The sequence below is a fragment of the Durio zibethinus genome, chromosome 11, assembly GCF_047325235.1.
Source record: "Durio zibethinus cultivar Kanyao isolate XHJ-2024 chromosome 11, ASM4732523v1, whole genome shotgun sequence".
NCBI classification, from domain to species: Eukaryota; Viridiplantae; Streptophyta; class Magnoliopsida; order Malvales; family Malvaceae; genus Durio; species Durio zibethinus.
In genome coordinates, this window is record NC_143172.1 from 17,891,915 (window position 1) to 17,903,860 (window position 11,946).

The window sequence follows — 11,946 nt, forward strand, 5'->3', positions numbered from 1 at the left end:
TATTTTAATTAATTAATAATTAAAATTTTTATTAAAAATGAGTTCTTTTTGTTAATATATATGTGTTACATGATCAAAATCATCCTAAAAATATCGAACAGATAAGTATCGATAATTTAATTGTAAAATTTCAATATCATTATTATCAATTATATTTAAATCAAATATTATTAGAAACATGAAAATTAAATTTGTTAAATTTAGATAAAAAAATTAAGATAATCGATTTGAAGTAAAAAGATGAAATTCAGATTTGGAACTTTTTATGACAACCGCAGTGGATCGCACTTCCCTCATGCCAAATTCTCTCGACTAACTCGACACTCCACACACGCCCACGTGTCCGATTCACTGCGTATGTCTTTCAATAAGTGGATAAGGCAAAGAGCTTATGATACAACCAATGGCGCATCTCTCGCCGATTTCTCTATCACACAATGCCCCGTATGGTTAACACGTGTAACATATCCCGCCCGTTGTTATGAAATTCAACTTTAAGCTCTTTAAGGAAGTTCAAAATCTTGCCCACAACCAAAGTCCCGTTGAAAACGTAATGTTTGCTGACCGCAGTCACCTCTGACGCTAGCTTTGTTTCTCGGACAGCATCTTTCTGTTTCCTACTTGTCAACACTGGACCACCCAAGTCACCTGCGCCGCGCTGGAGTCGCCGTAGTCCGTCGGGTGTGTAAGGCCGCGCAATTCCAGGAGAGAGAAAAAAAAAAGAGCGAACATTTCTATTTTCTTTTCCGGTGGAATGAAACTCGGAAAAGGCTAAACGTATTCCATGTGGGCCATCCCTGTAATATTATTTATCAGTACACGTGTCCACCGAATGGGTGCCCCACTTGTTTCATTTCAAAGATGTTGGGCCGCCACTTATAGGAGTCTTAACACGTGTCGACTACCAGTGTCCAGATCCTCTTCAAAACGTTTTCCCAAATATATCGCGACGATACGCGAAATTGACTAGACAGGAAAGCAACGAGAAGACGTTCTAAGGAAAGATGAAACGCCAGGTTATACACGTGTCAGGATGGATGCAAATGGTGGTCGGCAACGGGTAGCAACGGGCAACAAGGGCAGCGCTGGGAGCTGGCTTGCCCTGGAGAAGGCTTACAAGTTACACGAGAAATAGAAAATAACTCTACACGTTGCCTTTTTCTCCCATACGTTTCAAAAAAATATTGAACAAATAAAACACTTTGTTAAGCTCTTTTCCCTTTTTTTTTTTAATTTTTGTTCTTTTTTTTTTTTGGTTTATTATTACATGTTTCGCCTGAGATGATCTGCTATTGTGGTGATCATAAGTTGAGGGGGAATTTTTATTCGATAATAGTCTGTTGGAGGAGATTTTGGTTGTTTATTGAGAACTTTCAATGACCGAGGTTTATAGAAGAATGCTGAGCGATGACGATGTTGATATGCCGGCGAAGTGCCGGCAACGGCGACGAAGAAGGATCCAGATGAGAAGGCTTGCCGTAGTCTCAGCGTCCAGTACGGGAGCACTGCCGAGTCTGGGCCAAAGAGAAGATCCTGAAGAGAGCTCAGGTTGCGTTTCAGAAGGGAAGCGACTACGTATGGTGGAGGCCGGCGATCTGCTGGCGACTAACAGTCCGTGTACTATTTCAGGCGAGGAGGTTGAACCGACGACTGGGGAGCCCAAAACGGCTCTGACGAACGGACCGGTGTTCGGGACGATGTCGATTTCGGGGAGGTCACGTGAGATGGAGGATGCCATTTCTGTACGGACCAGCCTTTGCCGGCCCGACATTAATCTTAAGAGACCTGTGCATTTCTTCGCTGTTTATGACGGTCATGGTGGCCCTCATGTAAAGTTTTAATTTATTAACACTTAATTTCTCATTAATTTTTTTCCTTCTTTTAAAAATTTATAAAAGAAAGAGAAGCTTCCAAAAAAAAAAAAAAGGTGGCGCTGGCCTGTTTGTTTTTCTTTTCCCAAACAGGCGCTCGGCCAGGCTTTTAACTTGGAGTAGGGGTCAATTTGTCATTTTACAATCTGATTTCTGGATATAGCTTTCTAATGGCTTTTTCCTGCAGGTGGCAGCACTGTGCAGGGAAAGGATGCACGTGTTCGTAGAGGAAGAGTTGATGCACGTGAATTGCACGGGAGAGAGCGAGTGTGGGAGAGACAGCAGTTCACAAGGGAAGGAACGTGAAGAAAATTGGAGAAGAGTGATGAACAAGAGCTTTGAAAGAATGGATGAGGTGGCAATAAGCGCGTGCGCGTGTGGGAGTGTGGGGTTCCATTGTGGGTGCCATCCATTGGAGGTGGCCCTCCGTGGGTCCACTGCCGTAGTGGCCTTGCTAACGCCGGAGCACATCGTGGTCGCAAATTGCGGTGACTCACGTGCCGTCCTCTGCCGCGGCGGGAAGGCCATTCCTCTAAGTTCCGATCACAAGGTTCGTTTTGTTTTTAGCAAATGTCTTCGAGCTTGATGATATGGGAAAGCCCCCACATTTGGCTGACATCTGTCACTTAAAAAAAATGTATACATTGTAAAATAAGATGATAAATTGTATTCCTCTCTTAATAGTTTTTATCTTAGCAAGAATTGATTTTTTTTATAAAACCTTTTTAAATAATAAATAGTTGTTTTCATATTGTTTTTCAAACTGAAATCTGAATTTGCTAAATTAAAATGTAGCTTTTGACAAAGACTTAACTTTTCTTTCACTTTCAGCCGGACAGATCAGATGAACTTGCTCGAATTGAAGCAGCTGGAGGTCGAGTTATCTTTGTTAATGGAGCACGAGTTGAAGGCATTCTTGCTATGTCCAGGGCAATAGGTAAGGTTTTTTGGATTGAACAGTTTATGATCATTTTATTTTATTCTTGTTAGAAATCATCATAGCTCTGATATCATTTGTTAAGCTAAAAAGCCTCAATTCAATCACACCAGTGAAAGCATAATCAAATAATTAATCAAACACACAAAAGATAACAATTTAACGTGGTTTGGTCTAATTAACTTACATCCATGGATGAAAAACAAGATTCATTAGTTGTAGAGAATTACAAACATACAAATCAAATCATCAACCTCTCAACAATCAATATTCATAAGACACTCTCAATCTCTTATAGTCCTATGAAGTATTCTCAATTTAAACAAATACAGATGTATGTGCACCTTTTCAACCCAAATACATACCCATTTATACACATTTATCATATCTATGTGAACCATCTCAGTCTTCTCTAATCTACTCACAAACACACAAACATACACATCCATAAAATGTAAATCTCCAATATTCCTATAGGGTATCTACCCATAAAATCCTACAATTTTTTTACGTCTTTTTCTCATCTATTTATAAGCATATAAACTTGCTTATTAAAAATTCTCTTCCACTTATAATTCTTCTTCTGTAAGTCAAACTTACCTATTAAGAATTCATCTTCTCTTAGAATTTTTATTCTATAATTTAACGTGGTTCGGTCTAATTGACCTACGTTCACGGATGAGAAACAAGATTCACTAGTTGTAAAGAATTACAAACATACAAATCAAATCATTAACCTCTCAATAATCAATACTCATAAGACACTCTTAATCTCTTTTAATTATATGAAATATTCTCAATCTAAACAAACACATACCCATGTGCATATTTTCAACACAAATATATACCTATATATACCAATTCATCATATTTATGTGAACTTCTCAGTCTCTTTTAGTCTACTCACAAACATACACATCCATAAGATGTAAATCCTCAATACTCTTATGGGGTATCTACCCATAAAATCGTATAACTCTTTTACGTCTTTTTCTCACCTGTTTATAAACATATAAACTTACCAATTAAAAATTTTCTTCCACTTAGAATTCTTCTTATGCAAGTTTTTTTGTTCATCAAGTAATATTTGACTAATTCCAAACAAATCTCTTATGGGATTTGAGTAATTATTCCCAATAATCTCAACGTTGACTCAAATTCCATCAATCATTAATCTTCAAACTAGACATACTTGCCTTTACTTGCAATGGAAGTTTCACAATCTTTTTTTCTTGTATGTCTCCACGCTTTATGCAAACTGATCTTTAAAATACGAACTCGAACTTCTTCCTTGAATTAAGCTCCTCTAAGCTTACCTTTTTTCATGTCTCGAACACAGCTCTGATACCACTTATTAGGCTAAAAAACCTTTATCAAATCACATTTGCAGAAGCGAAATCAAATAATCAATCAAACACACATAAGAGACAATAATTTAACGTGGTTCGGTCTAATTGACCTATGTCCACGGATGAAAAATAAGATCCACTAGTTGTATAGAATTACAAACATACATTAAAACATATCATTCACTCAACAATCAATACCCATAGATCTTCTCAATCTCTTTTAGTCCTATGGAGTATTCTCAACCTAAATAAACATATATCCATATGCATCCTTTCAACACAACAGAACACATACACATATGCATCCATACATCATACCTATGTGAACCCTCTCAATCTCTTCTAGTCCATTCACAAACAAATATACACACCTATAAGACGTAAATCTTTAATAGTCTTATGGGGTGTTTACCCATAAAACTCTATAACTCTTTTACCTCTTTTTTTCATACTTAATCCTGCAGAGACTTCACTTATTTATAAGCATACAAACTTGCCTTCTACAAGTTTTCTTGTCCATAAAGTAATATCTGGTTAATCCCAAACAAATATCTTAAGATTTGAGTCATTATTTCCAACGATTCTTTCAATTTTGATATTATCATTAATTGAAGTTTGGAAGGTATGGCTTCTGTACAATGGGTTATGTTGTGGATTAAGTGATCAACATGATTCTAAGCTATTTTTTTTATTGCATTACGTTATGTTTCTATGTATAATTGTATTTCTACCTCATCACAATAAATTCTATATATTAAAAAAAAAAAAGGGCCTTTTGAAAGCTTAGATTACCTTGTTTTCCTTGTCATGGATGTGGTTCACTTTTCTCTGTTCTTAGTGTTGGATGGAGTATGGACCTTCAAATTGGGAGGCATATCCATGATGGACTTTGCAGTTTCGGATTCTATTAATTCTTGTATGAACTTTTTTTCCTTGTATATAATATCCCTAGTATAAACAATTAGTTATAATTAAGTATTTGTCTAATATTGTGTGTTAACACGATGGTATAAAACAACCCCCACATCTCTGTTTCCATGTCCTGATCTGAGAGCCATTTTGCTTCTCATTTTGGCACTACCAAACTGAGAGAAACAGTGATTCCAGCGGTGTGAGAAAAACCGGTCATTATTTTCGGGGCTGGGCCCTCTGGCCTGGTCACAGCAGCTTGCCTTAATCTCCAATCAATCTTTTACATAATCCTTGAAAGAGAAGATTGTTTTGCTTCTCTTTGGAAGAAATCTGCTGGGGCATTTAAATTATCTCAGAAACCTTTTATGTTCTTACAAATTTTAACTGATGTCTTAGGGTTTCTGAGTCTTCACTTGATTTGTACTAATATTGTTGTAAATGGCATTCCTTCAATTTTACCTTTCATTTGAATCAGTAAAGTTGCTCATTTTCTGTTTTCTTATGTTATTGATTGCATTCAATTTTAATTCTATAATGGCTTGTGGTTGATCTTTGATGATAATAATCTCATACTTCCATCAGGATTCCATCATGTTATGGCTATTACCTTGTGGTGGTGGCTGATTTAGTCAATGCCACCATTAACTTTGGCTCGGGGTTATCACTGGTAGTTTAACTGGAAAATGAAAACAATGCTTAGGGTTTAGGGTTTAATAATGCTTATAGCTTTAAGTTGATTATTATGATCTCCATGAAGCTATATGCCATCTTAAATTGCCCATGGCATGAATTCTGTCAAACTGATTTGCCAGATGGTAGTCTTATGAAGTTCAAGACTGGAAAAATCCATGAATCTCATTCAGATTCATCTTGAATTTCTTTAAGATGAAAGACATTGACTTTCAAACTGTATTTTAGATGCTAATCAAGTTTCTTATGTCAGACAAACTCCAAATTCAGGAATAACTGAAAATAATTGAGATTGAGTAATATCTTGGCAATGTTTAAGACTTTTAAGTAATTTGGGACATACAGATAACTTTCAAAAATTTTCAGAAGGTTATGGAACCACCTCTTTTGTATTGACGATCTGGGACTTGAATTTATTGTTCTTCCTAAATGCTTGATGAAAGTGATTCTGTTCAGTTGTATTCTTTCATCTAGAGGATGCCTATTGCTCCTGAATGGTGCACTTGAAATTATGAATTCTCAATACAGATTCCAAGTTCTTTTATGTTATGCTCTGGCATCAAGTCAAACTTACTCTATTAATTAGTTTCTTGTGTTTCAAATGTTGATGCAATGGATGCTTACTCTTTATAGTTGTGTGCAGGAGACAAATACCTGAAACCGGTTGTAACATCAGAACCCGAGATAACATTTACTAAGAGAGAACCAGAAGATGAATGCTTAATCCTTGCAAGCGATGGTTTATGGGATGTTCTATCTAGTGACTTGGCTTGTAAGGTGGCTTGTGAATGTCTTCAAGAAGGAAGTAATGGTGCTACTGCAGCTGTGTTAAATCTCAATGCAGGACGACCCAATAAAGAAGATGAAGGGGCTGAGAGGTTGTATCCATCTAGAAGTGTCCTTGCTGCTGCATTGCTTACTCGCCTGGCTTTGGGGCGAAAAAGTTCTGATAACATCAGTGTTATAGTTGTTGATCTAAAGAAAAGTTGACAAGAAACAGAGTGCAGGTAACCCAATATTGTTCATACGAACCTTGTTTCATGATGATAAAAGATGCACAGATAGTTGTAGTTGCAGAGTAATATCCTTGCATATATATATATATGTATATATTTGTATATATATATATGTATATATATTTGTATATATTTGTATATATATATATGTATATATAGATGTATATATATACATATATATATATATATATATATATATATGATAGAATTGAGTTGATTCCGGTTTTATGACAGGATATCAAATGTATATACATATATGATAGAATTGAGTTGATTCCGGTTCTATGACAGGATATCAAATGGCGGAGATTGAGAGATGCAGGTGGAATTGCCAATAACTTCATAAGGAAAGGTGTATCTTCTTCAAATTATCACAATATCTGCAGCTGAATCAACAAATGATTCTTCTTGTTTTGGTGCCTCATCAGGGTACCAAACAATATTGAGTCTTGGCTACTTTCAGTTCTTTTTGTTTTAGTTTTATAGTGCTACAAGTTCAATTGAGGCTTTTGGGTATTGAAGATAATTAATGCAATGAAGATTGCAGAACAAATAAAAGGAATTGTCTGGTTGTTTGCGTAGAAATAAGAAAGAACTACTAACAAATTTAATAGTGCCTTATTTCTTTTGTATAAAGGTGTAGCAGTGTAAATCATCTTTCAGGCACTGCTTGTGGGTAGGGTGGTACTCAAAATTCAAAACTAATTTTTGGGGATTCGGAATATTTGGTTTGTTCTCGGTTTAACGGATTTAGGATTTTATTTTAGGGGTCTGCAGTGGATGTCTAGTGGTTGTTAGCTAGCTGGATATGATCGTTTTTTTTTTTTTTAAATCAAATTTTGGGTCTAATTAGATCATATAATAAAAAAAAAAAAATTGAGATGGAGTTTTAAATAAGTTTTATTCGATATGATCTAATATATATAAAAAATTATTTTTTAAGTGTTTATTTAATTTTTATTTATATATATTTATATAATTATATAATTTTATATTTATATTAAAAAGTAATATTTTATATTTAAAAATAATATTTTATTAATTTTAAATTGAGTCATATATAATATGATTTATGTAATATTGTGTTGAATTTGAATATAAAAAATAAAAAAAAAATTTTAAGCTGGTTTGAGATGAATAAAAATGTTTTGATTTGATCCATTATCATTTTTAATTGTGATGGGATATTGTTAGTGTGGTAGAGTGGTTAGAGAATTAAGAAACATATAATCAGAAAATTTTTTGGGTGTCTAGGGTTTTGGGTATTTAGAGTATTTGAAGAAAATTATTTTCAATTTTTCTTGCTTTTAAATATTTGGACTTGGAGTGTTCACAAAACACATTATCTTTGCATTTGCATCGGCTGAGGTCAATGTCAACAATTTATATCTCATTTCCGATGTAAGAAAACTACGATGAAAATTGAATTATTGCAGAGAAATATATATATATATATATATATATAAAACAAGAAATAAAAATATTAATTATTTTCTTCTTATAAAAATTACGCTAATAACACTTAATTTTTTTTTAATTTTAAGTAATATTCGAAAAATGTTGAGTACAATTTGCAACCTCTATAACATATAAAAGGTGATCAGCAAGCAATTGTGTAAGGTACAACAATTTGAAAGTTGGTATAGGAGCATTTTACCCAGTCTCATCAGTCACATTTTAAAATTTCTTTCAATTCATCAAATAATATTTTAAAATTATTTAAAATTTATTTAAAATTTATGTAAAATTCACATTTACAAGTGATAAATTTTTATATATATTTTTTATTATAATTAAAATTTTTTATATAATTTTTTATTATAATTGAATAATTATGAAAGTGTAATAAAAAGAATGGTAAATTAATGTCAAAATAATTAATTTATGTTATTTAAGGAAAAAGTAATTGATTTTTGGACAGACTTGGATATTTGGAGTCAATTAAAATGTTAAGCGGTTTGTTTGCTGTCAGCCTCTCAGCTTCAGGAGCAAAGGGCTTCGTAATAATTGCAAAAGTGATATTTTTAAAATTTTAATAATTTATTTAGGGTTAAATTATGAATTATGAATTTAATATTTATATTTTTTCTTAATTAAAAATATAATATTAATTTAATTTAATTAAGTATTAAACATTTTTAGATTAGTTCAAATCAAAATTTTTTAATGGGACTAATTACAATCGTTTTATAAGAGAGTAATTATGCAACGTGTAGGTACATAATCCGATTGCAAGATTTAAAATTTTGTTAATAAAAAAATAGAAGTCGATCATCAATTTTTTATTTAGTGTGATTGGTTATTTAAAAAAATTTATTTTTTTATTAAAACCAAAAATAAGTTTAAGATTTATCAAAAAGATCTTTTGGTCTTTGAAAACAAATTTAAATTCAAAAGTCTGATTACTTGTGGAGAAATATTAGCACTCTACAACGCTCATTTAAAAATAGTACCAATTAATAATATAATATTTTTTATATTGGATAAAAATGATTTTAATTTGAAATTTGATGATAATTTTCTTAATTTTTTTTGAAAAAAATTAATTTTTATTTGATAAAATGAAAATCTTATTTAGAAATATTTTAAAAATTTTTAAGTTAAAGAATTATCTTAAAATTTTTCAACATTTTGGCAAAATTTAAAGATAACTCTTTCCGCCTAAGATTCACTACAACACTTTTTAAAAATGAAAATAATAAATTTTTTAAAATTATAATTATTGGTAGCTCTCAACATCTAAGTAGAGTATAAAAAGTTATTTCTTTTGAAATATTATTTTAATTTTATTTCAAAATTCATATAGTTGTTTGAATAACATTTTTTATGAAAAAATATTTTATACAAAAAAACTGATGATACTATAATTAACGAAATAAACAGTAATAATGAAAAGACATATGCATGTGAAATGAATGCAAACAATAATCTAAAATAAACATATGCAAATAAATATCATTCATGGTGATGGGATAAAATTGGCATTATTCATTTTGAAATGGAATTCTTAAATATAAAAAGACAATAGGAATTTTTTAACTTTTAGGCAGAGCTTAGATATGACTCTTTAGATCCAAATATCTAATTTTATTTATTTTTTCTTTGTTTAATTTTTATTAAGGAATCATATAAGAAACTTAATGAAATAAAATCTTATAAGTACCCCATCCTTTAAGCAACATTGAAGAGTAGATTATTTCATCTAAGATTTTATAAGAATCTTTGAATTTTGGAGTGATTTTAGTGTTTGAATTGGGTTCAAGGTTTTAGGATTTTACTTGTTCAAGGTTTGGATAATTTAAGGTTTTGGGTTGGATTCAAAGTTATGGTCAAATTTCGGGTTAGAGATTAGGTTTAGGATTGTTGGTAAGGTTTAAGGTTTGGTTTAGGATATATTTAAGGTTTCGACTAGAATTAAGGTTAACTATTAGGTTTTTGATTTTAGAGTTTCAATTTTAGAGTCTAGGGTTTACATTTGGTTTAAGGTTTTGGTTAGGTTTAGGGTTTAAGTTTTTAGGGTTTTGACTATGGTTAGGTTTAGGGTTTGACTTTAGGGCTAGAATTTGACTCTAGGTTTGGGATTTGACTTTGAGGTTTTAGGATTTGACTTTTAGATTTTAAAGTTGACTTCAAAATTTAAGATTTGACTTTTGGTCTAGGTTTGACTTTAGGGTTTTAGGTTTTACCTTAGGGTTTAGGGTTAGAGTTTGACTTTTATGTTTTAGTGTTTGACTTTAGGGTTTAGGGATTGGCTTTTGGGTTTAAGGTTTAATTTTGAGATTTAGGGTTTGACTTTTGGGGTTTAGGATTTCACTTTGGAGTTTAAGGTTTGACCTTGGATTTTAGAGTTTGACTTTTAGGTTTTAGGGTTTAATTTTGGGGTATAGATTTGACTTTTAGAGTTTTTCATGATTTTTACAAATTTCTCCAAAAATCTCTAATATCTAAGCAAACTTTTGAAGTAAGTTTACTTTTCATCACTTTTCTAAAAGGTTGAATTTTTATTAATTTCCTTGAGAAACATTTCAAAATGCAAATGAATACGATAATTAACATGCTTACTAGTAAAATGCAAGTGAATATGAATATATCATAGATGTGCATAAGCAATATTAAACATGAATGAATAAACATTGGATGAGAAACAAATCAAACTAAAACAAATTGATAAAAGGTATATGACAGTACAATGGAAGTAATTAACATAAAGAACTTAAATAAATCATATAAGGGCAAGGAAAGTAAAGTAGATGAGAATTTAAAAAAAAAAAAAGAATTAAAAGACATGGGATTTGAAATGCGTAAAATTAAAATAACACAATATAGAAAAATAATAAAACAACTTTAAGATTCAAGTTTTCAAGAGCAAAAAAAAAGTGATTTTTCAACCCAAAACTCTATTCAATTATTCTCATCTTACAACCCAACATTAAAACACAATTTACATGTTTGAAGATTAAAGAAAACTAAAACAAAATAAAGGAAAAAATGGTGAAAAAAAAAGGTTGTCAAGGTTGGAAACAGCTTCTATCATAACTCAACCCATATTGAAAGAACAATTGCAATAGCTTAAATTTAAATGAACAAATTAAAGAAATTGGAAATGGCAATATTATTTAATCGCAGAGAATTAGAATTGAAAAAGGCAGTAACCAAAATAATAAAAACAAGTTGAAAACCATGAATGACAGCCCCCAAACTGTGAACAGCATAAAAAATTGGCCTAGCAACAACTTTTTAGTAGCTTCGATATCATTTTTTTTATTCCTACAACCTCTTAAAAAAGTTATAGCCCCTAAAGACTAGCTTAAAATTATCTCTAATCCTATATTTTCTAAGTTAAGAAGTTAACTAACAAATAAGGACATAAACATTAAATCCAAAAAATACAACCCAAAAATGATACATATGGCCTCCATGGGCAACAGTAAAAACAAAAAAAAAAAAAAATTAAAACCTTGTTTGGAAATAGTTTCTTTAAGCCTTTAAAACTTCCTTAAACTTTTTTTTTATGCCTTTAAGAAACTTTCATTCTAAAAAAAAATGAACTCCTTTCATCACTGGAACTAGCAAATAAAGATCAAGAAAAGAGCTTGAAACTCTCATGTGTAGCGAAATGAAGAACCAAAATTGTAGCGTACACCAACGAACAACATTTGTAAGCTTAAAAA

General features: G+C 31.5%; 1 protein-coding gene across 1 annotated transcript; it reads left to right on the forward strand.

Moving 5' to 3' along the window:
• The first annotated feature begins 523 nt into the window (after positions 1-523).
• LOC111290484 (putative protein phosphatase 2C 75) lies at positions 524-7,391 on the forward strand. The gene is made up of 5 exons (XM_022881808.2): positions 524-1,829; positions 2,059-2,421; positions 2,703-2,808; positions 6,403-6,766; positions 7,067-7,391. The coding sequence occupies exons 1-4, from the start codon at positions 1,377-1,379 to the stop codon at positions 6,747-6,749; spliced, it is 1,269 nt and encodes a 422-aa protein (XP_022737543.2). The 5' UTR covers positions 524-1,376; the 3' UTR covers positions 6,750-6,766; positions 7,067-7,391.
• The last annotated feature ends 4,555 nt before the right edge of the window (positions 7,392-11,946 follow it).

Excerpts from the sequence above, each read along its gene's own strand:
- LOC111290484 (XM_022881808.2), top strand. The coding sequence starts at position 1,377 with ATGACCGAGGTTTATAGAAGAATGCTGAGCGATGACGATGTTGATATG. Across the intron at positions 1,830-2,058 it reads ACGGTCATGGTGGCCCTCAT|GTGGCAGCACTGTGCAGGGA; the intron begins GTAAAGTTTTAA and ends TTTTTCCTGCAG. Across the intron at positions 2,422-2,702 it reads CTCTAAGTTCCGATCACAAG|CCGGACAGATCAGATGAACT; the intron begins GTTCGTTTTGTT and ends TTTCACTTTCAG.